Here is a 27,509-nt window from a genome sequence, read left to right on the forward strand (position 1 = left end):
GTTCTGCTCCCCACTCTGTCTCTGGTGAAGCCTCTCACTGCCCCTGAGCCTCTGGCCTGTACCCCAGTTCTGTATGTACAAATAAAATAAATCTTAAAAAAAAAAAAATTATCACATGAAAATGTGGATGATTTTCATGGTAGCTAAAAAATGTGGGAATTTATTTATTGAAAAATATTTCATTATTTAAAAACTAGTATTTAACTTGTGTGTCTCTAAATTAAATACACAATGGATTATATTCCCTACAAAAATGTATCTTGACAACCCAGAATATGAATATAAAATATTTTTATGAATATAAAGTACTTGATATATGTGTTACAGATTAGCAAGTATACTGTACAGTAGTCAATTTACACGGCCATTCAACTCTGTAAATATAAAACAATCAGAAAAATAAGTTCTAAGCCATCCATTTAAAGTACTGCCAGAAAGTTGAGGCTTTGACTAGGCTTGTGAAAAAGTCATAAAGAAACCTGTGACACTGAGGTGGCTAGAATTCTCCATCTGAATGTTCATTTAGCAAAATTACAATCTACATTTACAGCACCTTTGCTAGGACCAAGAAAGTTAAAAGTATAATAGATCCTCTCAAGTTTGAAGTAGACCTACTAAAACATTAGTTTCAAGGCGCATCAGTCAGGTCTTGGGGACAATACTCAAACTAATACAGAGAAAATGTGTCAGAAGCCGAGTGAAGGGGGAGACCATACAGGTCTTGCATAGGATGTAGCTGTCTTAACCAGATTACAGTGGGAGTCAAAGCAGCAGCCTGCCACTTCAGCTGGAAATTTGGGAAGTTGCTTCTAAATCCACTGGGCTCCGCTGACTGAGCTGCCTTTTTCTTTCTTTTTTTTTAAGATTTATTTATTTATGTATACTGAACTGGGGTTCAGGCCATAAATGCAGGGGCGGTGAGAGGATTCACCGGAGACAGAGTGGGGAGCAGAACAGGCTGATGACGAAGTACACTGCTGAGGGGAACAGCGGGAGGGTCAAGAGCGGTCTGCCACGCCTTGTGGATCTCCTCCAGGGCAGGCGGGGATCGAACTCTCCCGGAAGTGGCTTTAGCTTCTTAGTGCTGTGCTTTAACCCGCTGTGTCACCATGGAGGGTCCCCCTCCCCCAGCTGCTTTTTAAGGGCATGCCCAGATCAGGAGCTGGTGCCTGAGTACAGAGCTTGTAGGGCAGTGTGCAGACCTGCAGCTCAACACAGCATCTCGCAAACACCAGGATGACACTGGCAAAGCTGTATCTTCCATCAACCCTGTCTGGGAGCAGCGAAGGAGAGATTTCCCAGACTAATTGGGTTGATTTTGTAGGAAAGGAGTAGAGCATTTCCAGCACATCAGATTCCTGAGAGGCTACAAGTAAGTTCTACATCTACAAGTGATGTCAGAGCCCAGGGCCCAAGGTGGAGTGACCTGGAAGAAGGTATCTTTTGTCCCATCTCCATGTACCACATGGAGGCACTAGTGAGCTACAGAGCCAACAAATGTAAACATCTCCTGGGGCTTGCCTTGGCCAAGTTGGAGTGATGATTATTAGCTCTAAAGTCTCAAACCAACACTGAGACTAATGCAATCATCACAATTATTATTCTGTAGAAACTGCTTAGCCTCAGTCTCTATGCCTTTGCTAGGACAAGAATAAGGACTAGGAGTTAATGCTGAGCAAAGGGGCAAGAATTATGTCACAGACATTGTTGGTTCCCTAGGCAAGAGTCATGTCCTCACTTCTTTTGCTAACAAAAGAGTTTTGTTGAGGTTCAGGTAGTAATATTAGGAATGGTGAGGCTGGTTGGTCTCATTTGGCCATGGAAAGCCCATTTCCCTTGCTGGTGCCTGGCTAGGCATGGGCATATGGCATAACTTTGGTAACAAAGGAGAAGGCCTGATCTTCAGAAGCTCCTGTGTGATATGATGCTTGAAGGTGGTATTTCAAACCATGGGAGAAAAACCAAAAGTCAATTGAGACTTCTGTCACTGCTCAGTCACTGAAATCACCACTCCAGAATGACCCACCTCCAAGATGGGGAGGTGGGTCACTATTGATGGGAGCTTCAGAGAAAAAAGCTTCCTTAATGGGTGAGATTATCTCATCATTAAACTTTAGAACCGGGGTACACATACTCCCCTACTAAGTCTCCTGGGACTCCTCTGAATGGTCACTGACTGGAGCTGAGGTGAGGAACTGGGGTGGGAAGGGGCAAGACTTACTCTCCACCTGGACTCTGCTGTTGCCCACTTTTGCTGAGAGACCAGCAAGTGTGTCAACTTCAAACCCAAAAGGCGAAGAATTCTAAAGAACAGCCACTCAAACTATCTTGCAAAAAAGTGTCTTTTCCTCAACCTAGGTTCTTCTTTCACATACACAAGTCTTTTATAAAGTACTAACTTCCTTTACACAGCAATGATCTGTTGACCAAAAGAACAATGGTTGAAATATTAAAATTTCAATTAATTTTGCCCCTGTAGGTAGAGAAAGTCTCTCTGAACTCTTGCGAATTGGCACAATGATCTTTAAGTTTTGAAAATTGCAAAATAAGGTACATCCTAATTCATATAACTGTTCATCTACATTTTAGAAAAAAAAAACACTGAGAGGAAGTGAGTAAAGAAACAAATATGATAATTGAAAAGCAACACAGTCTGTTGTTCTTTTAGGAAAAAATTCAAAACATTTTTTGACAAAAACAATCCATTTCCTGTTGACAGAAGACCTATTAAACCTGTTGATTATCTGTTCATTAATTATAATTATGACAGTTGCTTTGAACTAATGTGACAAGTTATTTTTATTGCTTGCCTACATTCCAACTGTCTAACTTCTATCTCAACAAATAAACACAATAAATGACAGTGGTAATGAATGTATTATGTCTAGAACTAGGATTCACAAAGCAATTCACATAAATTCAAAATGGAAAGTGATTGATTTACAAAGCTTGAATTTTGAACAAAAAGAATTTTCAACACTACAGAAAGACAACAAGGACTGGGACTGATGCATAAGTAATTCTTTTGATTAAAAGATGGTAAAAAAAAAAAGGAAGTTGGACAATTCAATTCACAGCCTAAATTTGCAAACCTTAATGCACTTGTTTCTATCACAATGCATTTACTTCTTAGCATAATATTAAGAAAAAAAAACTCTACAATTGTATTCTCATAAAAGAATCAATGAAAGGCTAACTTTCTTGAACTAACAACCTCAGTAAAGGGGAAATAATGACAACTAGCTGGAAATGATGCTCATTTTCCAAAAGTCTCTGGCTTACTTTCCATGCTTTTTCTGTCTTCCACAAACTTCTGGCTCTCCACTCAATCTCCGGGCCTTGCTAATCGCTAATTCCTTCAGCCCCATTCTGCTTCCAAGTGTCCTTGGATAACCTTTCTCTTTTCAAACAAGCCTCTGAAAATCTGCTGTCCTAGACAATACTGTGCATGTCTCCTAACTTCTTTTAGTTTTTGTAATTTCAACTGAATAACTACTCCAATTCTGCTTGGAGAACAGGTATGGGTACACTTTAAAATAATGTAAATGTACAAAAAAGCCAAAGGAAATGGTTTTTTTTTTTAAAGACTTGTTACAGACTGACCTAACTGTATCTTATGTAAGAAAATTAGCAAACACTAGCCTTTTCTTTGAAAAGTTTAAAAGATCCCCAATTAATTTCGCTCTCAATTCAAGGTGAGGGATAGGCAACTTTCCTTTTTTTATGACTTTTTTTAATACGTGTTTAAAAAAGTGAGTGGGTTATGAGGGAGGGTATGAAAAACAAATCTTTAATCAGAATTTATAGCAAATAAAATAATGTAAATAAAATAGTGTGTATTCTGAGACAATGCTAACAACATATATACATTGGTCTCCACTCTTGGTGCCTGGGACAGAGCTCCTGAAATCCTTGTAATAGCCTAGTTGACAGGAGCACTAGGAACATTTCTTGTTCTAATAGCTGTCACTGCACCATCCCTGATGCAGAGCTTCTTGTAAATTTCTAAGTGCCAACAGAGCTAGCTGATGTCGTTCTGGAGAGATGTTTGGTTCAGATAACAGGGTCTCTGGGTTAACTCTGAGCAAAGCTTCACCATAGTTCTCCTTTCAATGGCAAGTTTACCCAAAAGACAAAGACATTTGCACAGACACAGGCAGATAGAGGTTACATTTTGAAAGGACAGGTTTATTAGAAAAGAGGAGAAAGAAAAAGAGAGGCACCTGCATAGTCACAGGTGGGCAGGAGAGCTGCCTCTTGCCAATGCAGACCTTGCTCTTATATAGTCTTCTTTTGGAATTCATTCCCTTGTGGACTTTTCATCTATTGTTAAATTAATTTCTCCTAGGGTGTGATCAGAGGCTGACTGGTGATTCTCCATAATGACCCTCTATCTCCATGTCAGTCTCTGGGCTTTTCTCTAGACACTTCCTATAGCAGTCTGATACTTGCTATCATAGTGGGCACCTGCAGATTTTTCTTTTCTACAGCTGACTGAATGACTAGTTAATCATCCCTACGCCCACCTCCAGTTTCTGGACTTGTGATGCCTCCATCCTAAATTTTCTACTTGGGCTCCATTACTAGGGCTATTTTTCATTTTACTGAGGCAATTCCAGGTGGGCTTCTCCATAGGGACTGTTCACCACAGAACAAACCATGATGGTAAGTTTGGAGTCTTCAGCCCTGCTCGCCCCTCTTCCCAATTTTGCAGAGAGGGGAAATGGGCTGGGAATTGAGTTAATAATTGAGCCCACATCTTGTAAAGTTGCCATGCAATCCTACTAGTAGGGGGTTCAGAACACTTCCAGGTTGGGAAACATGAAAGCAAAAGGGTGAATCACCTCAACTCCACAGGGACAAAGCTTCTGTATGTAAAATCCTCACATAGTTTGCCCTATGTATTTCTTGATCTCACTATTCATCTGAATCCTTTGTCACCTCTGTCAAACTAGTAAACATGTTTCCTTAAATTCTGTGAGCTGCTCATATTTCTTACTACAAATCACAACATCCCTGTGCCCTAATACGACATCTAGCGCCTTCCAGATGATTGCTGCCATGCCATCTAAAGAACTAACCATGGCTAAATTCTGGGGTCAGGGTTAGTTAGCATTTTTTCACAAGTGTGTACTGCTGTGATTTTATTATCACTGTTAAAATTTAAACCCCAGAAGGGGATCCCTGAAGTCTCTGATCTACAGCATCTTGGTTAGAAGCACAGGCGGAAACCTGGCTTTCAACTGGCTGCCAAAATGGGGAGAGGCGAGGGAGAGGAGAGCTCTCTCATGTGACAGGGCCCTCAACCTGTGGGATGTGATGCCATCAGTGGGTAGTGTCATAATTGTGTTAAATTGTGTTAAATTGTAAAGAACTACAACACACCAGAAGTGTTAGAAGCTAAGTGTCTTGTGTGAAAGGAAACACACGCGAGGGGGAAAACTGAGGTTTTCCGTTCACCACAGTGATATTATTTATTCTGAATTTTGACTCTGGCTAATTCCACTTGGAGTCACGCCAGGTTGGCTGCAGACTAGAGGCTTCAACCCCTCCTTGAGGCTGATGAATTTGCTGGAGCATCTTACACTACTCACGGAAACATTTTACTGACTAAATTGCCAGTTTTTTAATAAAAGTATGTAATTCAGGAACAGGCAGATAGAAGCAGTGCAAAAGACAAGATATAAAGCCAAGGCTCACAGTGTCCTACCCCTTGTGGTTTTTCCAGAGGCTTCATTACAGAGGCAGGATTAATTAAATCATAGCCATTGATGATGGATTCAACCTCCAGCTGCTTTCCCTTTTCCCAGAAGTCAGAGGGTGGGACTGAAAGTTCCAACCCTCTAATTACCTGTAGAGCCCCCAGCCAACCAGCCCCCATCCTTAGGTGTGTCCCCCAAATCACCTCATTGCTGTAGCAAAAGACACCTTAGAAGCTCTCAGCACTTAGAAAATTCTAAGGGTTTAGAAACTCAGTGAGAAATAGGGTTGAAGACCAAATACTATTTCTTACTACAAATCACAACATCCCTGTGCCCTAATATGACACCAACCGCCTTCCAGATGATTGCTGCCATGCCATCTAAAGATCTAACCATGGTTAAATTCTGGGGTCAGGGTTAGTTAGCATTTAGTCTGCAAGTGTGTACTGCTGTGATTTTCTTATCACCATTAAAATACACTGAGCATTTATTAGGTGCAAAGTTCTGTGAATACACTACCTGTATTATTTCATATTGAGTTTTTACAAGCTTTTGAAGTGGCTATTAGTATGACCCCATTCTGCAGGTGAGAACACTGCAGCCTGAAGGAGCTGGCTGCTCCAGGACAGTGGCAGTGTGGGAACCCGGGTCTATTAACACAAATGTCCACATTTTTTAAAAAAACTGCAACTCCTAATCCCAAATTTACTTTGATTACTTTCTCTGCTTCACTCTTCCTATCTCATCATTTAATATATGTGTATATTTTGTATATCTGCCTCCCTAAGTGTCAGGTAAGCACCAGATGGACACACATCCGATTTTGTACATATTTCTCTGGCGACTAATATAGTGCCTGGGAGTACCAGACCCAGAAGATGTACCCAGTTAATATTTATTGATACCTTGTTCATGTGGATGATATTCAAGGAAAATTATAAGGCTATCTAGGAAAAAAATGCCAAGGAAAAAAGACAGCATCACCACAACTACTTGGCAAATGACTTCTCTCACTCTGTTGTTTATCTTAAAGACTCAAGTCTGGAAAGCTTCATTTTTTTTTTTTTTTTCCAGTGCTGGATGCTTTACACCTGCATTAAACTGATGAAATACAGAAGTGGAAAGGGGTATCCACATTCCTGCCCCAAGTGGAAAGGACACTGAAAATCCTTCTGAAAGCCAGGGGCAGCACATGCTCGCAGCTTGAGTCCATCACTCTGAGCCAGTGGCTAATCCAAGATTTAGCAGCTTTTTAAATAAGCAGCTCGGTGTAGTAATAAGTAGGATCATACCAGGGTAATGCCAGAAGTGGCATTATTCTGACAGGCTTCCTGGAATTAAGATATGTATCTTTTAAATCACATATTTTAAGTATTGGCTCTTTGGCACATAATTTAATTTGCAGTATGAATTTACAAACAGAGAAATATTGCAATGTTGAGTGCATTTTGGATGGTTATGCCATCTACAATAAAAATCCAAATTGTTCAATTATATTTAATTAAACGAGTGAAATTCTTAATTCAAATTTAATGAAGTTTATACTGCAGAGTGTAACTCTGACAAGATAAATACATTCTCTTCCTAACTGATGGCGATATTTGCTGGAAAAGGTAAATGCAGACAGAGTGGTAGGCCCCTCACTATCAGTGCCTGTGTCTTATTAACTGCACAATTTACCTTGTCATCAGGAAGCACATGCCAAATAGATATTGTCTTTTCCTCAACTTCATTGTTGATAGACAAGTATGAAGGCTGATAGATTTTGGTTGGTTCTAATATTAATACCTTGAAAACATAAGACAAATAAATGAGTTAGTGATTTAAATTTCAAATCATCGATTGCAGGTATAACAGCATAATACTCCTATGGCAGATTATGGGGTGATGCTATGGATACATTACAGGAGTAAAGGCATTTGCACTTCTGGCTGTTGCCATTCTTAAGAATTCTTTGAGCATTTTATGGTATTACATAATAATCAGAAGTTCCAATAGTACAGCACCTTTCTTGACTAAGAAACTGAAAATATATTTTTGAAGTCCATAAATTGGTTTGGCTATCTTCAGGGTATCTACTAGTAGAATACTTTTTTTTTTTTAAGATTTTATTTATTTATGCATACAGAACTGGGGTACAGGCCAGAGGTGCAGAGGCAGTGACAGGATCCACCAGAGGCGGAGTGGGGAGCAGAACAGGCAGATTGACTAAGTACACTGCTGAGGGGAACAGCAGGCAGGGGCGGGTCAGGAGAGGTCTGCCGCCATGTGGTCACCTCCAGGGATGGCAGGGATCTAAGGCATGTGGAAGTGGCTTTAACTTCCCAGTGCTGTGCCTTAACCCGCTGGGCCACCAGGGAGGGTCCCAAAAATTGCTTTTTAAAAGTAATTTTGTATCAAGGAAGTTTACCAAACAAAAGTGGAGGAGGAAAAACAAATCCTTTCAGAAGGCCCCATTTAACCAACCAACAATTATACATTCATGATGCCTTAGCACCTAAATTGCAGTCTGAGCAAGAAAGGGGGTTAGAAACTCACTCTTTGCCATTTATTATACCCAATGTATTTATTTTATGCTTAACTTACAGTGACAGTAAACTTATTCAAGTAAAAGCAGAGAAAATGAAGTTAAACTTAGAAAAGCAAAGCTTACTAGAGTAGGAAGAAGCTTACAGAATTTTGGTCAGGTTGTAACTATAAAAGTAATGTACCATAAATATATAGTAAAAGAGCCCTCACAGAAATATATTCTGATGCAGGAACATGCCAGGTGAATCAAGTCTAAATTCCAACCAAGAGAGAGTTAAGTGCTGATTGATAGTGAAAATCAGTTTTTGATCTAAACTTATAGAAACAGAGCTCTTGAGTCTCCAGAGTTTGTAAAATTAAAATGAATAATTGGGAAGAAAAGGTGAGCTTCCCCAAAGAACACCAAGTCACAGCACCAGGTTATCTTGTCTTAAATAGTTCTCCCAAATATTTCTAATAGATAAAATCTGAACTTTGTGTTCCTTTCAGATCCACTGCAGTTACCATTGTCTGATGGTTGTGGAGCCCTTTGGCCTGTCCTTTAAATGACAAAAATGTAAGGAATTTGTGGCATGCCTTATGGAGGGCCCAGAGAGATTGTGAAAGGACAAGGAAAAGGAGGCAAATTAAAGAGAACCAGTTAGCTAAAACTCACTTGAAAGTATACACATCCTTGCTTTTAGTTTCCAGTCTTTTATTTTGAGCAACATTACCATTAACCATTAACTTCGTATATCTGAGTCAGGAAGGAAGTCAGCAATGAATATAACCTATGAGGTGTGATATCAACTAGAGTCACAGACTTGAGCAATTAGTGGCTGCTAAGCCCATACTCCTCTGCTTCTCACTTGGTATGGGATGATGGTTTGATCGTCTCCTACTTTCCAAAGTGGGAAGGGAAGAAGATGTACACAGAAGAGAAATGAAGAAAAGGAATAAATCAAATAGAACTCAAATAATAATAAATGATAGGACCATTCAAGTAATTTCCCAAAGAAACTTCCATTTGCTTTCTTTTGCTCAGTATGCTAGCTGTTTCCTGAATGAGAATGAATTCGGTGCTGAGAAGAATGGAAGTAATCCTATCTATTGTCTTCTAAGTCATTCTGGTTTCAGTTACAGTTACTCTTAAAGAAGGGTAACTTTACTACCCTAATCAAGACCTACTGCAGATTTCAACAAAGATGAGTCATGTATGAAGCTACCCTAGGACAAACTTGTCTAAGTTTGTGACCGACAGCCCACAAGTTTGAGAAGCCTGCTTTTCTCTATGTGGGTGTAGCCTGGTGGCAAATTCCCTGGCTTCTGGGTATGGGCCTGCTGGAACAGGTAAATGAGTGAATCAGATGGATGAGAACTCTAATCACCATCTAAAGTGACAGCAGGTAGTGAATGGGGACAGTAGATTGTTGCATTTGAGAAATACAATCACAAATTTGCCAATCCCTTTAATTTTTCTAGAGCAAATGAAACTATTTTTATAGGAACGCCACCTGGCATTTTAATAAACTTTACTTTTCAGCTGAAATATTCTACTGGCTTCATCCATTTTGTCTTATCTTTTCCTCTCTTTTCTTTAAATAGCAATGTTCATTATCTGAAGTCCTTACTGCTACTCCAATATGGGGAAGAACCTCTGGGTCTGCCCAATTAGCCATTTTACATCTTCATCCGCTTTGATCCTATCAAGGCTTCATTTTACTCAGGCTTTGGTCTATGGTCAGGATGGGTCTATTTTAGTTCTGTCCTTACTCCTAAGGACATGAGTTTTCTTTGTCCCAACTAAATGTCCCACTGCAATCCATGCTTGCAGTGTTCAATATTTAAAGAAACATTTAAAGAACATTGCTATTTTAAGAAAATAGAGGAAAGGCTAGACAAAATGGATGAAACAGTAGAATATTTCAACTGAAAAATGAAGTTCATTAAAATGCCAACTGGCAAGTAATAAGAGTTTATATAAAAAAAGATTTTCATTTGCTCTAGAAAAATGTAAACCTTGTCACTTAGCTGGACCCAAAGCCCACATCTTATCCTTGTATTGTTTAAGACCTGAAATTTCTGTTTAGCTCTCAGCTTTCCAAAAGTTGCTCTCTGATACTTCTGATCCAGATATGAATAGCAAGGGAATTTAAGCCACTCAGACTGCAACCAAAACCCAATTTTAGTCAACTACTGGGACCTACCGTTGTGATTACTCATGACATGCCCACCCCCTGCTCTTACTACCTGGGAACTGCTCTGGAGTGAAGGGAAATATCCACGCAGCATGCTGGGATTCACTCTGAGGCCCCCTCCTTCTACAAAACCCTGCCCCTCATATTCAGCTACCTTCAAATTCATAGCAAAGTTAAGTAACTTGCTCAGGGGCATACAGCCAGCGAAAGGCAGAATGGGACAGAAATCACGCAGACTAGGTCTAAATTCACTGAATTGTCTGGACTCTCTATCTGTTGAATTCACATACAAAGAAACTATGGGAAAATATGTAAGGCACAGTAATAATGGTTTCCTGGAGAGATGTGGGACTGTGGTGGGAGATTTTTCCTATGTGCCTTTTACTGTTTTTTTTTTTTTTTTTTTTTTTATTTTTTGAACGTGGAACTGTTTTGCCCCATGGGAAAATTCAATTGTAATTATAAAATGAATATAAAACAAGACATTGTGCAGTCCAAATAAGATGAACTGTAGGCCGAATTTTCCTCATGAGAAAAGATTTTTGCAACCTCCATGCTAGAGCCAGGAGGTCTCCAGCATCTCAGGGAGGATTTCTGCGCTCTTAATGGAGAAGGCAAATATGTGTCTTAGCTCTTCTTTAGCAAGCACTGCGTCACTGTTCATCATTCTGCGTATAAAAACTTCTTGAGCCTATGTTCTCTGGATATCATTCTGAAATGCAAGGAAGGACACACAGGGGTATAGAAAAGCGGGTTCTGGTCCTCTCTGGTGTTGCAACGGGTTAGGACCAGCACTACAAGCTGGCCGCAGACACTTCAGTGTGAGTTAGGTCCCCTCCTTTGCTATTCAAGGGACCAGAACTAGCAATGGTTGCAATTCTTCATCAAAACCTTGGTATCATTTTTCCACAATACTATCATCTATACTGAGATTTTGTTTAATCCTCTGTGTTGTTTTTGTTATTTTTTTTAAAGCAACCCTTTTCTAGTTTGTTTTTTTATTTTAGCCTTTCTCAATCAAACATTTAAATATAAGAAAACATTCCAAAAGGATGATCTGAAAGCAACCGCCACTGAATTTAAAACTTCTTGGTAGATTTATATTTGAATTAGAGTAGTTAGGTTTTCTGGAATTAACACAAAATGAAGAAACTAGATAAGAAACCCAACTTCCTTCTTCTAGACTAAGAAGAGCTAGAATGCTGTACAATACTGCATTCTGCTTCACAGCAAACCACAAGATAACGACTTTTTACCCTAGCTATGGATGCTGACTGTGGAGTAATATTTAGAGATGAGTAGGAAAACACTCATTCTCACAAAAAGATACCCACAAAAAAAAGGTCACAAATTCTAAGAAGGAAATGGATTGCTTGGAAAAGAAACAATATGGCATAAATGTGTTTGCAAGATGATAACTATAGATCTCATGCAATTTTATTAGTGGTTGCATGATATTCTAAGGTGACTATGCTATTATAAGCTGAATCATTCCCTCATGAGTAAACACTGATTGTTAGTGTTTTCTTCTATACAAAGGTGCCAATAAACACTGGTGGTGTTTCTGGAGAATAAAATCATTCCTATAAATCGGATTGTTGGCTGCATATATATATATTTCAGTTTTACTAGATACCGTGAGGTTACTTTCTTAATGTTCCTTTAAAAATTAAAGTATATAGAATAATCTAGCAACTATATGCCTAGTATTAATATACTGTATTAATAGGCTGTCATCTCTGCTTTAGAACTTCTTTCAAATAAGGGAAGTATTACAAATAAAGCTGAGGTTCCCATGGTGCCTTATACAATGCCCTTGCCCTGCTACTGAGATGATGTTCCAGAAGATGTAGCCATTCCCAGGCACAGTCACAATCTCTAAAAATGCCATGACCCTACAACTTTGTCAAGGAGTTATAAAACACAAATTTTTATTAAGTGTGCAAAAGACTGAACTCATATTAACTTACATTTTCTTGACTATCTAGGGAAGTCAATTATTTTTCAAGTGTTTTGCCCATTTTTTTTTTCAATTACCAGTTTGTAAGGGTATTTTTTTTTTTTTGATATTTGGCAAACTGATAATTTCATAGCATTTATATCAAATATTCTGTCTAGCATTTGCCACATTTATGGTGTATTTTACTAAATAAAAATTTGAATTTTGGGCTCTCCCTGGTGGCGCAGCGGGTTGAAGCATGGCACTGAGAAGTTAAGGCCACTTCCACCTGAGTTCGATTACCGCCTGCCCCGGAGGTGACCACATGGCGTGGTAGACCTCTCCTGGCCTGCCCGCTGCTCCCCTCAGCAGTGTACTTCGTAGATCTTCCTGTTCTGCTCCCCACTCTGTCTCTGGTGGGGCCTCTTGCTGCCCTTGAGCCTTTGGCCTGTACCCCAGTTCTGTATGAACAAATAAATCTTAAAAAAAAAAATTGGATTTTGAAGTGAAATCAAATGGCTAAATATTTGCTATTAGGGATTAATAGTTTTTTTTTTCTTGCACAGTAAAGCCTCTTTAACCTGGAATATATACCTATGCTGTTCTAATCTCTCTCAATATGCTCTGATTTTTTTCATATTTATTTACTTGCATTATGACAGCATAATGCAAATCATAAATGAATTTAAATGAATTCAAAATAGCCAATATAAATGATATCTTTTCATAGCCAGTTTTCCAGTTAATCAAGTCAATGTCCAATTAACTGCTTCAGTTCTGTGCTGTGTCTTATTTCACCAGCATATTTATTCCACACAGAGCGCCAGCTAAAGGCAGCTGCCAGCTCATTCTGTGATAAGTATTTTACTAGGCTACACATTATCCAAGCTAGAAAATAAAGTGAAGTGTTTAGTTTAAGAGGCTTTTCAACTAAAGATCCTGCTGAACTCAAGGTTTCATGTAGAAACAAGAGTAAAGATAGCATGTTAATGCCAGCAAATGAATTTATTTAAATAAAACAGATGATCCTATCTACAAGACCTAGAAAACAAGGAATTGAGAATTGTCACCAGTTCTAAGGATGGAAGACTGAGATTAGAGAACCTTGAGAGAATTATGGCATGATTTTAGAATGTGGGAAGAGATTTGTGCAAAGTTGAGTTGCCAGTAATTCTTGAATTAAATGCCAGAGCTACACTGCTTTGCATGGTATTCTGATCACTATCAGGATACAGATGGCACCAGCTTCAACAAGTGAAGTATATTTAAAAGTGTGTGTGTGTATTCTTATAGAGACTGGTCCAAATGAATTGCACCCAGAACCTAAAAACCATTGTTCCACGACCTAAAGCATTGCAACAGTGGGTGAGGAGACTAAATCTCATTCTGACCTACACGGTCTGCAAGCAGTAGAGACAGAATAACAATAACTAATAACTAAAGTTTTCACCACCATAATGGTGATGCTATTGATGACACTATCCACAAACTGATGCATGAATCAAAATGCACCCATCTGTCTGGTCTGAAGACATATACTGACTTACTGAATAAATTAAATTAAGAGACAGTCTTGTTTTGAGAAAAGTACACTTTACAGCTTATCAAAAAAAAAAAAAAAGAAAGAAAGAAAGAAAGAGAAGAAAAACACCCAATTTCCATGGCAGAAGCAGAAATGGATCTCCTTTGTTCTGATTTTGAGAAGTTATTTTACAAAGTAAGCTAAAGCAAACTCATTGGCAGAAAATATATTAACCAGAAGACCATCTTTTTAGGGCATGAAATCAGCACATTACTATGACTATAACACGATGAAAGATGCTCTTTGAGTAAAAGAAACCAAATAGAAATGTACTCAGAGATAAGTCAAAGGAAGGACACTCACTGGAAACCTAACCACAGTAACATCTGTCTTGGTGGCCTCGACCAGGAAGTCCATCCAGAAATCCACAAGCTCCTGTTTGACCATAGGTTGGTCTGCAGTCAGCTTCACAAAATGCTTGTATATCAAAATTGTCTCCACAATAGATTTGAGGTACCTAAAATTAAAAATACACAGTATAAATAAAATAAAATATACACAGACAAGGCTAGAACTGCCTGTTCCCATGCACTTGTTTAAATATGACATCAAGTACACATTCGGAGTCACTGAATCTTGTTCACTACACTAGATCCTGCACTTTCACACATCACCCTTTAAGTCCCACCAAAATTCAATAACACAGGCTGTTGTATCCATTTGAAAGATGAAAAATCTGAGGCTTCAAGGAATGAAGGATAGATCCACTTGAAACATGACTTTATAGTAACGTCTATATTTGATTCAAGGACATGTCTAAAGCATTTGTTTTTAAATATACCTCCAGGAGAAAGTTTTTCTAAATAGACTCTGCCTAAGAACATTATTTTGCTCTGAAGCAACTCAGTTTACATATTTTACAAATATCCTCAAATCTGATAGGACAGATGAAGCCGCAAAGAAAACGATAGGAAAAAATGAAAAGCAAGATGATTATACAAGGAAATGGGGGCAAGTACTTTGTAAACCATCACCATGGAAGGTCACAATAAATTAATGGAATGTAAGGCACTGTTTTGTGGTTGTTACTACTTTAAATAGAATGATGTCTGTTTTCCTGTTCATAGAAAGCTAGGACAAAGCTCTTTGTACCTACACTTCATCTCCTCTTCTCCCATCAGAATGTTCATCATAAAGAAACAGCAAAAGTGGCTGCATGTAGTACTGCATCTATTTGTTTAAACTTCATGTCCCTGCAGAATGCCTGTAGGGACAATGTACTGACAGAACAGTGCTGGTGTCAATTTGTTCACAGTGCTAAGGGTATTATAACCCATGAAATAAATATCGGTGGAGCTATCACTAAGCGGAGAGATTGTTAAGTCGTACAGTCAATCCTAATAGAAAGATAGCTTAAGAAAACATAACAAATCCCAGAAAACATAAAGATGTATCCAGAGGATGAAAAGTACACATTGATGTGTTATATGCAACAAGATCCATGATGTTCTATCTGGGTGTGGGGAAGGGTTGAAAGGCAGAGTCTGATTTACGAGCAGACGTGATTCAGGGGTGTTTCCCAGATGGAGAGATGGATAGAGCACTAGCTAGGGCATTCTCTGCACGTGCTAGGGTAGACACTAGAAGCCACTGTGTGGCATGTGAGATATGAATAGAGAAGAGTAAATCACAGAGCTGACAAGAACTAAGGCTGGAATGACTAAGGTACGTAGCGTTGCCTGCCAGGCAAAAGAGGTGGCTTTTACCCCTAGGCTGTGAGGGCCCATTAAGCTGTACTGATTTGAAGATTTCATTGGAGTAGGGAAGAACCAGCGAGTCATTTTAGAAAGATCAGTCAGGTGATACTGGACAGGATTTGCTAAACAAGCAATGTGATCAGGAAGCCAAGAGGTGTACTGCAGTGATCTCCATGGTTCCTCTGATGAAACCGTGTAGGTAACTAAGAAATCAAGGAATTAAAACTGATCAAGGGAATACGCAAAATGGAATCAGGAGGCCACTGGGACTATAACTTAGGCACATCTACGGCGTCTGTGCGCTTGGTCACTTGGATTTACAATTGTGCCCAACACCCTCAGTAAAATTACATCAAACACTGGGAATTTGGGGAATTTGCAGAGACGAAGGGGCCCACTCCTGGAGGTGGACGCACGCCACTGGACCTCAGTGTGTGAGAGGACACGCTTCACTGCGCTGACGGCAGGAACCCTTCCTTGCACTTTTTCCTTTCTCCCTTTTAAATAATTATTTAGCTTATCTATAGGTTATGTAATTATTTAGTTTACCTATAGATTATGTAAGTCCTGCATTTCCCCCCACATCAGACTGCTGACATGGCTTTGCCATGTTGTCTAGATTATAATCCCATAAAGAACCCAAATTAAATCTTTGTTGTCACTGACAGATTGATCTGGGCAGGGTCAATAAAAACAAGTCAGTGCTTTGCACTCTGAGCTGCTCTGAATCTTTCACAAAATCACGGCGTGACTTACAAAGGCGGATGGCTGCCCTTTCTAGGTGGTGGGGGTTAAATCAGCACTGTATTCCAAAGTAGTTTAAAATGCTGACGGAATTGTGTTTTCATTCTCCCATTACTTAATGATGAGTCTGGGGCGCATTCCAAGAAGAGATTGAAATTAGAAAAACACACATATCTGAGAAATACCCAACATGTCAGTCAAACCTCAAGTCAAAAGAAGTGAAGCTCAAGAACAAGAATTCCACAGAGGGTGGCAAAGGAGACAGTGGGTATGCATTTGGACCAGAGGCCTGAGAGGCTCTGGGAGGCTGAGACAAAAACTTGTGGCTCTGCTGAGTGGAACTGAAGGTCTAAAATGTGAGACCAGCTTGATTCTGGTCAGTAGCGCCGCCCAGTGAAGCAAGTGGCTGGTCAATGAAAGCTTCAGCCAGTGCTCAGCGTGTATCACCTAAGTCCAAAGTCAGCAGGACTTATATTTAACACAGTTTATTTATGGATACTACTATTCCCTGTCGAGTCTGCACACTATTCTATTTGTAGATAAAATGATAAAATATCTACTTGTCAGTTTAATAATTACAAACATTTGGAAACAAGTGATAGATGTGTTCACTAAACTGTACAAACATACAGCCGTTTATTATTACCATGCAGGTGTCTTCAGTTTAAAAAGCTTTTCAGATGCTTGAATGACTCTCATGTGGTCATTGGCCAGAACACTGGCCCCCAGAAAAAAGCCAACTTCCCAGTAGCTCTGGAGCTTCTCCAAGTTTCCCTTTTTCCCAAGAAGGCTACTTAGCTTCACCCCTAGAAGATGGACAGGAAGTACAATGTTACAAATACATAGCAGGCAGAGCTGACTTTTTCATTAAAATTTAAAATTAGCTTTTCAACCCTCATTTCACATTAAAATAACACTGTTAAATTTCCATAAAAAAATAAGTCTGAGGCCCTCCCTGGTGGCACAGCGGGTTAAAGCACAGCACTAAGAAGCTTAAGCCACTTCTGCATGAGTTCGATCCCCGCCTGCCCCAGAGGTGATCCACATGGCGAGGCAGACCTCTCCTGACCCGCCCGCTGCTCCCCTCAGCAGTGTACTTCATTGATCTGCCTGCTCTGCTCCTCACTCTGTCTCTCGTGAATCCTCTCACCCTCCACATCTCCAGAACTGTACCCCAGTTCTGTATGAATAAATAAATAAATCTTTTAAAAAAAATAAGTCTGATTAATTAAAAAGGGACACAGAAGAAAGTAAAAATTTCCCTTTAATTTGAAAACCTAAAGATAATAGCCACTGTGACTTTCTTTGATATTAGCATTTCAGAATTTTTATGTATTTTTGTATATGCAAAAATTAAAAGCTGTTTCACAATAAATACCTTATTATATAACCTCCCCCATTATTATATTGCAGATACTTTAGATAATTAAAAAAGAAATAGGCTTAAATTCAGCTGAAACACAAATGTTGCAGTATATGTACTTCAAGAGTAAAACATGACAGTTATTTTATATGCATGACAGTTATTATAAAGTTAAGTAAGAAAAGTAACAGATAACATTGTCCTGATAACGGTTTTGTTACAAGACTTGAAATTGGAACATATAAAGCCTCCAACTTTGATCTTTGCAATTGTCTTGTTTCTTCCTTTTCACTGCCTTATATATACATCTTTTGCACTTGTAAGTATTTGTTTAAAAAAGAATATATTCCCAGAGAATTGTTTAGTGCCACTAACAGCCACCACACTGAACAGTCAGGAAAAAATATAAGTTTTGGGAATAAGTTAAAAAGGTGGGACATGCTATTTCACTGCCATATGTGCACAGAAGGTGACTCTAGGGCTGTGTAGGGGACATACTGTAGCTAATTCAGCTATTATTACTGTTTAATAAAACCTTAGGCTTAGAGAAGTCTATCTGTTTACATGGAGGGCTCTTCCCCTAGCCATGGGCTGGCTCACTCATGAGGGGACTGCCCCTTCCTGCCCAGGTGGGTCCACTACAGCCGTGCTGTCCCTCTCCCAGGACCTCACCCTGGGAATGGGGACTAGATGTTCTGGGGAGCTTGAGAGGACAGCCCAGGGACCCTGGGGACCAGTGACTTTGGGTCCCAGGTATCCCATAGTGGCCACTCCTTCTGTTCATCAACCAGGAGGACCCAAGGGAAGTTCCAGAGGCCTGGGTCTACTTGTAGGTTTCAGTAAAGATACAAATAACATCTGTCCAGTTAAACCATCCCTAAGATTTATGACCTGTTAGACCTATTTGGTTATTTTTTATTTTTAAAGATTTATTTATTTATGCTTACAGGACTGGGGTATAGGCCAGAGGTGTGAGGGTGAGAGGATTCATCAGAGACAGAATGGGGAACAGAACAGGCAGATCCACTGAAATACACTGCTGCGGAGAGGAGCAGGTGAGTCAGGAGAGATCTGCTGTACCATGTGGGTCACCTCCCTGGCTGGGGATTGAACTGGTGCTTTGGAGAGCAGCATAATTCGGTGTTTTAACCTGCTGCACCAGGGAGAACCCCCATTTGGATATTTTTAATCAAATCCGGAAAACCTCTACTAGTATTTCTTTGTTAAGTTCTCTGATTATATTAGCTTATTTAGTGTTCTTTGAATTAGATATAGCCTCTCACTGTAAACAACAGTGTGTCCATTTTATATTCCTGAGAGTTACAAGCATATAATTCCTGACAATTATATCTTAACAAAACAAAATAACTTTAAGAACCTTTCTGTTGTTTTTTAGTCATGTATTAGGTCATAGATATGTTGTGGTAAGTTAATAGGGAAGTAACGAGAGCCACACCCTCCTATCAGGACATAATGAAAAACATGACAACTATAAAGGAAGAAGAAAACGCAGTGAAAATGAGACACTGAAAACCTGAGAACCTGTCAACCTGAGTGGCAAATGAACATTCCCTTACGGGGTCAGACTTGGAGAAAAATGATCCAGAACTGGTTTAGGAGGAAATCAAAATGTTAAACTCTGAAATAGGGACTATGGAAGTGTTTAATAGTAATATTAAAATATTCATTTTAAAAATTATTATATTTGTTTATTTTTACATATTTTGGTGCATTTTTCCATCTCAGTTAAAATAATATTAATTTTTAAATGAATATTTCCTACAATTATCATTGTACATAAACAATCACATTTTAATAATTGAGCCCTATGGATTTAAAGTTTTAGAAATGTTGCAGCCTGGAACCAAGTATAATGTTGCTTTCGAGATTACCATATGGAGGTAATCCTAAATATGGAACAGATCTTATGTCCTAACATGTACTTGCTCTTCTATTCTTTTAGGGGAGTAGATATGGAGGACGAAAGAGAAAGGAGGGTAGGAAGAGAGAGGGAGGGAGAGAGAGAGAGAAAGAGAGAGAGAGAGAGAGAGAGAGAGAGAGAAAGAAAGGGAATACTATTCTATTCTATTACTGCACCTAACAAAAATACTTCCCTCATGTAATATCTCATCCTGATGTACATTTCTTAGTTGTTCCTCAAGTGTCTTTCCCCCCAGCAAATTCAACCAAGGATTAGGAATTGCACTGGTTTCTTATGTCTCTAAACTATGTCTTTACTTTTTAAAAAGATTTATTTATTTATGAATATAGAACTGGAGTACAGACCAGAAGAGTGGTGGGTGAGAGGATTCTCCAGAAACAGAGCAGGGAGCAGAACAGGCAGACAGATGAAGTACACTGCTGAGGGGAGCTGCGAGCAGGTCAGGAGAGGTCTGCCATGGCATATGGGTCACCTCTGGGGCCGGGGATCAAACTCGAGCTGCAGTGACTGCAATAGCTTCACAGAGCTGTGCTTTAGTCCGTGGTGCCACAAGGGAGGGTCCTCTAAACTAGTTCTTTTAATCTAACCAATCCACACACACATTTTGCCCAGGACGTCGATCTTTTGAAGAGACCAGCAGGGCTGTCTAGCAAGTCCTTACACTGTGGACCTAAAAGTGCTTTGTAGGGTTGGCATGCAGTGGTCCCTAGCCACTGTGATTCTTGCTAACTAAACATTAGAGCTGAAGATTTGGGTTAAACATTTTGGGGAGAATATGTCACAGGAGCTGTTACTTACTCATGTCTAACAAAGGGAGGTAAGGTTGAGTCTTCTCACCATCAGGAATGCTAGCTGGATCACTGACATCTGGATCCCAGTAGGGAATATTTACAAATAATTGTGTGGGCACATTTGTTCCTTAGTGACTAACAAAACATCTGTGATTAAGCTTTGGCACCATGTAAATATGGTAAGTAAATGAAAAACAACTAGGTCTCACTTAATGATTTTAATTTTAATTGATGATCCTTGCTAGAATCATTATATCAACATCACTGTCAATATCAGTTTTAGCATCTCATCTACTTTATTAGCTTGAATTTGCTTGAAAAATAGATCTTCCTGAAGCACAATACACTTAATATGTAGCATTCACTAAGAACTTTACCCCAGCAAGTGGATAAATTATAGTACCTCTTAAAAAGAAGGGAACATAGTTAATTTCCTCCCTAAAATTTTCAATTTTGTAAGAAATTGATCACCTCTGATGCTCTCTGATTGGTGGTGGATTTTATTTTTCTTTTGATTTTGTCTTCTTTGTTATCTTTATAGACTCCTGGACATTTATATTCAGTAATAAAATTTTTATTTTTATTGTTTCCTGAAAATGAGATTCAAAGAGTGGTTTGTCCCAATTCTAGTTCATGGTTCTTTTATTACATCGTCTTTACTGTTGGAGACCCCAACCTATAATTTTTATTTATTTTTTTATTCATACAAGAACAGGGGTATAGGTCAGAGATACGGTGTACATGCCCTCTGGGGAGCAGTGGAAAGATTCAGTAGAGAGAGAGCCGGGAGCAGAACAGGCAGATCTACTGAAATATACTGCTGAGGGGAGCCACGGGAGAGACAGGAGAGGTCTGCTGTGCCATGTGGGTCAGCTCATGATGCAATGGCTGTGGATAGTTTCATGGTGCTGAGACTTAACCATTTGCACCACCAGGGAGGTGGAGTTGGAGGTTGAATGCAGAGTCCATATTGCAAATATCAGTTTAAGCTGGAATAATAAATAGTAACCAGGGGTTTCTTAAAAACAAGTAAAATAAGTTAGAAGCTCTTACTTTTCAGTGTCAGGATTCTGCACTAAAGTATGTCAGGCTAAACAAGGATATAATTATTTTTTAATTTAAATGAGATAGAAAACAAAAAGGCTATCGGTGTTTCTTTTGCTTTGCACCAAGTTGGACACAATTACTTAATTTCCATGTAAATTCCCAAACTGTAATTACCAACTTTCCGGAGCTCAAAGGAAGATTCAAACTGGTGCCCAGCTGCCAGCAGGAGGACAGCGTAATTAATTCCTGACTGTAGTGTTGGCTCAGATTCAAATGCCTTTTTGAACCTATAAAGAAAAAGCAAATGTACACGTTTACTTTCTCAATCTTGAAACCCTGAGTGTGCAATAGCTTCTGTTTGCATAACTCCAATGCCTGAGCGAATAAAAATATTCCACTGGCCTTTACTCCAGAATCTGATGTGCTATTAGGATTTAATGCTTAAGTAGCTGCATGTTCTCACCCTCAGCTTCACAGCATTCTCCACTTAACTCACCCTACTAAGGTAGGTGTGGCTAAGAAAGCTTTAGTCTTCCACAAAAGCATCTCTTAACAGTCTATCAGGAGAGGGGAGAGAGAGAAGATATATAAACTGAAGAATTAAAAAATGAAAAAACTGCACATATTTTTGATCGTGGCTTTTAAAAAGCCTTAAAAGTATACAAAGCGGCCCTCCCTGGTGGCGCAGTGGGTTAAAGCACAGCACTAAGAAGCTTAAGCCACTTCCGCATGAGCTCGATCCCCTCCTGCCCCGGAGGTGACCACATGGCGTGGCAGACCTCTCCTGACCCATCCGCTGCTCCCCTCAGCAGTGTACTTCGTCGATCTGCCTGTTCTGCTCCCCGCTCTGTCTCTGGTGAATCCTCTCACCCTCCACATCTCTGGCCTGTACCCCAATTCTGTACGAATAAATAAATAAATCTTAAAAAAAAAAAGTATACAAAGCAATGAGGCTCATTTGGGTAACATACTGAAACTGGTTCCAAATGGATATAGAAATAAAATGCTGAATGCTAATTGTACTAAGAAATTAAGAAAAGACACATCTGCACATACTAATTTTGGGTCAAAGAGAATAAGAGCTCTTTTCTGTATGTGCATGTCATGAGTATCAACCTTTGAAAACACTTCACCTTTTGAAAAGACGTGTGTTTGCACACTAATTGCATTTTTAAGGTAACACTTCCTGGAACTCGTTCAAGGATTTCCTCACATAACATCATTTAATACATGAGAAAATTCAACAATATTTCTCTTGGGGTCATGAAGAAGAGGATATTTAAAACAATTGCCCCCGTAACCAGTAGAAACTGCCTGAGACCAATATGAAAAATGAAGACTTTACTTAAAAAAAATCAGAAGAAAATATAAATACTAAGTACTGAATGATCATCTGATGAGACAAAAAAAGATTAAGTAGGGAGAAATACATTACAATTCCATAGTAAAGACATTCTTCTTTAAATCGTTAATGGGGTAAGAGGCACAGCAAAGAGTAGCAGGCACACTGGTGAACAGCACAGTGTATTTTTGCTGTTATACATGCTTGAAATTTTTTATGACTTAAACTTATGTTATTCTTCAAAAAAACAAAAAATGTTTTTCGGAATAATGAGGATCACGTGCCCCTTTTAAGGATCTTACTTTTTAAATAGAACACAGGTTCCTGATTAGAAACAGAAGTCAGATAAATACTAATCTTAACGACTTGGCTTAAATAGTTACGTGTGTGGAATAAGGAAACAAAAAATTTCCAACTGTATCATTGTTGGTGATTTAAAAGTATTTTTATCACTCTTAATGTACAGGTGTTTCCCTATTCTAAAATCTACCCCAGACTCCTGATGTTCAAAGCCAGTCATAACAAGGACAGACAAGATTTATATCTTCTAGGCTCATAATTTCTAAAGGTCTTTGTGTTTATTCAACGGCACGTAGGAGGTCCCAATAAGAAAGAGTGTAGAGGAAATAGTACATTTCCTTCCTACTAATGTACATTAAATGATGAAATTTTTTCAACAACTATATTCTTTCATCTTCCCTGAAACCAAAGAACATGAAATATTTCTCTTGAAGGTATTAAGAATATGCAAAAAGGAACACACTCAAATCAGTCAGTCAGTATGGAACTGAACACTTCTTATGTGCCCAAACCAGCCACAATGGAAAGTTGCATATCTATTTTTCTGTTACCATAAATATTTTATGTTTCTATTTTAACCAAGATATAAATACCAGTAAAATGAATAATTGATATTTTTGTAGGACTCAAAGCACTCCATGACAATATGTTGTGTGGAGGAAAAGTCAACATTTTCTGGGGATTAAAATAACAAGCAGATCTATCACAAAGGAAATAAAATCCTGCCATAAATTATTAATATGCCACCCACAAGAAGAGAGAATTCTCATATATTGTAAAAGCAAATCAGTACAACACTTCTTGGCAGAAATTTACCAATACCTATCAAAATTATAAAACCTTAAAAAAGACCCAACTATTCATATCTGCTGATGCAATTACACATCTACAAATTTATACTAAGAAAAAACATTAAACATGCAATCAGAAATTTAGTTATGAGGATATGTAACAAGAGGTACTTAAGTTTCCAATAACATTACAGAGTACAACATAGAATGAAATGCATTCCAAATGTTCAAAAACAATATAGTTATTTCAGTAGTAGACAAATACTCAATGCTTGTTTCTAAGAAAGACACAGTAGTCTACTTGGAAGCCATTGCTTCTGCTACAACCACCAGGGGGAAAGAATACAAAACCAAAACATTTTTATGGACATTGGAGCTCCACAGAAGCGCTGCCATCACGACAAAGCAATGAAATATAACCCCAGAGAGGAAAACATCCTTCCAATGTAAGCGAAATTGCTTTTATCAATTAGTGAGGCATTTGCTGATTGTGATCATAAAAGATTAAGCTTGGACTTGGCATAAGCAGAGAAACTCTACCTATTTGAAACTCTACCAGGAAAAGAGAAACTAGTGGATTTCCTGATAGTTATGTGGGTTGGCATGGCAGAGTGAAGCCAGCAGTCACCCCAAACATGTAGTCAGGGCAGCAGTTGAATGCCGGTGGTACAGGAGGCAGTGGGAGGAGGTGAGGCTGAGACAGCAGAGTGAAATTTCTGTCACCAGAGATTTATGTGTCTTGTTAATGAGATCATAAACAAGAGAGCAAAAACAGGTAAGAGATGCTGACTCACAAATACTTCAGCTGCTGGTATATACAGACCTGACTTTAAAACAAAAATTACAAATACAGTAAAGAAAGTAAGAAAAAGATGGGCAAATGGATGAAAAGGTATACTATTTAAGAGTCAAAATCTAAAAAACTGATTTGATTCAAATAAATAAAATCAAATAATCAAACTAAAATATGAAATACCTGAAAATAAGGATTTATTGTCTGGGTTTAACAGTGAACCAGAGTATAAGACAACTTGATGAACTAAAAATTGGTAAATGAAAAATATTTAAACTGACAGAGAGGGGAATAAAGAGGGTAAAGTAACAACAAAACACAAGAACAAGAAGGATTTAGTTGAATGGTTTAGCACTACGTGACTATAGCTCCAGAAAAGGAAGAGGGACAATATGGGTTATAAGAAACATCTGAAACTTACTAGCCAAAAAATTCCAAAACTGATGGAAAATATAACCACAGATTCAGAAAACTCAGCAAGTCTCAAGTAGAATAAAATAATCGCAGACTAAATGTTTTGAAACTAAAAACACAGGAAAATCTTAAAATTGGCCAGAGGGAAAAGATGCATTTCCTTCAAAAGAGCAATAAAATCAACTGTTGACTTTGCAATACAAATTGGTAACCCAGAAGACACCATAATGAAATCTTTAAAATGATTTTTAAAAAAAAGTTGTAAGAAAGATGTTTTCAAATGAGCTAAAATTAGAATGAGTTACCCTCAGGTTTATACTAAGAAAATTGTAGATAAACTCAATCTTCTAAATCTACTCATCTGTCTGTCATTGGGCCCTTAGGTTGTTTCCATACTTTGACTCTTGTAAATAGTGCTGCATTGTACAGAGGAGCACAGATATTCTTTGAAATTATTGTCTTTTCATTATTTGGGTAGATATTTAAGAATGGGATTGCTCTATCAAACAGCAGACTGGTCCAGCCCCTGTGAAAAGTAGTATGGGATTTTCTCAGAATAATAGCATTGTATTTATCATCTTATTCAAACTGGTTCTAATAGAGGTAAGTACTTGATGGAGTGGTGAAGTCTTTATAACAACAACTTGGTTCTCTTTTTGCATTTGCATTGAAATGTTAAAAAAATCAATAGTAAAGGAAATATTCCTGAATTGATTATCTTTAGCTAAAGAGCATGCAGCCACTCTCCATTAAAAGAGAAAATGAGCTCAAGTCAAATTCTTTCTATTTAGCTGTCACTTTTCCTTCTTTGTGATATATCAGTTGGACTCTTCCTGTGAGACATGCAAGTAATTAAATTAGAATTTCATGGTGTTTACATCTCTAGGGATATTTCTGAAATTATCATTCATAAAAATATTCAGAAACAAAGCAGAACAACATGAGGAAAAAGGAGTGACAAATCATTCTGTTGATTTGATCTGGAGATGACAGGCTCTCTTTAATTCAACCAACTAGTTTGTACATAATCCCTATTAAAACAGAAAAATCAGGAAGAAAATAAAAGAACCCCTTTTACTATTCACATTCTTCCTCTGAAAATTGTGCTACTTTTTTAAAACTCAATTTTCTTCTGGGTAGACAGCCAAAAAATCGGAAAACTAGGAAACTTAAAAAGACATTTATATATCAATGTTCACAACAGTCTGCTACAAAAAAGGAAAAATAACACTAATTCCCACTTGTACAAAGTATGTAGAACAGTCATATTCTTAGAGACAGAAAGTATAATGGTGGCTGCCACGCCACAGCAGGAGTGGAGAATCGGAAGTGGCTTGACAGGTAGAGAGTTTGAATTTTGCAAGATGATGAGAATTATGATTGGCTAGTGGTGATGGCAACAATGTGAATGTACTTAATGCCAGGGAATTATATTATTTAAAAGAGCTAAAATGCTAACTTTTACTCTATAGATAATTTACCATCAAAAAGAATTTTAAAACTCTTCCATCAGATGAAAGACTATTATTCAATCACATAGGCCCCAAATTTTGGGCATTTAGGTTTTTTCCTTTAAGTTTTTGGTTTTCTTCTTCTTCTTCTTTTTTATTTTAACTAGTGTAATCAATGATTTCTTTCAGAGAGTTTCCAAGAACACAACTGAGTTAAAGAACATAAATTATTTCAAGGCACTTGGTTCATAATACCAAATTGCTTACCAGCAGGTTCTTGCCAATCCAGATTCCCAAAAGCACTGTCAGAGAAAGGCTTTTACACTGCACTTATGTCCAAATAAAGAATAAACTATTCTCATCACTTTTTCTTTATTAATTGATAGCAATACCAAGACATAGTTCATGATTTCATGTATTTGATTGTTCTGGAAAGTGAAGAGCTCCATATTGATGATCCATTTACATTTACCCCTCCAATAATTGCCAATGTGCCCCTATCAAAATGCAAAAAAACATTTCAAAAAGGCTATGAAATGGAAGGAGATATTTTCAGGAAAGTTCTGAAGGGGATGTAGAGGGAGAGCCAGAGGTTTAAATTTATAAGGCTACAAAGAATAGTAAGGATTTAGAAATAAGAAAATGATAGTAAAATAAGCAGAAATCTAAACATTCAATACAAAGGGAATAGTCATTATCAACTATGGTTAATCTGTAAAGTCTGGAAGGTTGGAGGATGAAGGGAGAAGGAAAGGATCAAAGAGATTCAGTATACAGTGGCAGGAGAAAAAGTCAGTAATGGTTAATCTATTCAATAAAATGGATCCATTAAAACATCATGGACAGGCCCTCCCTGGTGGCGCAGCGAGTTAAAGCACAGCACTGAAAATCAAAAGCCGCTTCCG

General features: G+C 38.3%; 1 protein-coding gene across 2 annotated transcripts in view; it reads right to left on the reverse strand.

Moving 5' to 3' along the window:
* Positions 1 to 27,509, reverse strand: part of MAP3K5 (mitogen-activated protein kinase kinase kinase 5) — a 198,912-nt gene that overhangs the window by 65,449 nt on the left and 105,954 nt on the right. For both annotated transcript variants that reach the window (XM_004673883.2, XM_012722711.1), the window contains exons 8-11: positions 21,688 to 21,800; positions 17,017 to 17,176; positions 14,233 to 14,386; positions 7,383 to 7,490 (exon numbers count right to left, since the gene is read on the reverse strand). In XM_004673883.2, coding sequence (XP_004673940.1) covers positions 7,383 to 7,490; positions 14,233 to 14,386; positions 17,017 to 17,176; positions 21,688 to 21,800 — 535 coding nt within the window. The remainder of the gene's footprint in view (positions 1 to 7,382; positions 7,491 to 14,232; positions 14,387 to 17,016; positions 17,177 to 21,687; positions 21,801 to 27,509) is intronic.

This window comes from Condylura cristata, unplaced genomic scaffold, assembly GCF_000260355.1.
Source record: "Condylura cristata isolate star-nosed mole 26May11 unplaced genomic scaffold, ConCri1.0 scaffold00001, whole genome shotgun sequence".
In the NCBI taxonomy this organism is placed as follows: domain Eukaryota; kingdom Metazoa; phylum Chordata; class Mammalia; order Eulipotyphla; family Talpidae; genus Condylura; species Condylura cristata.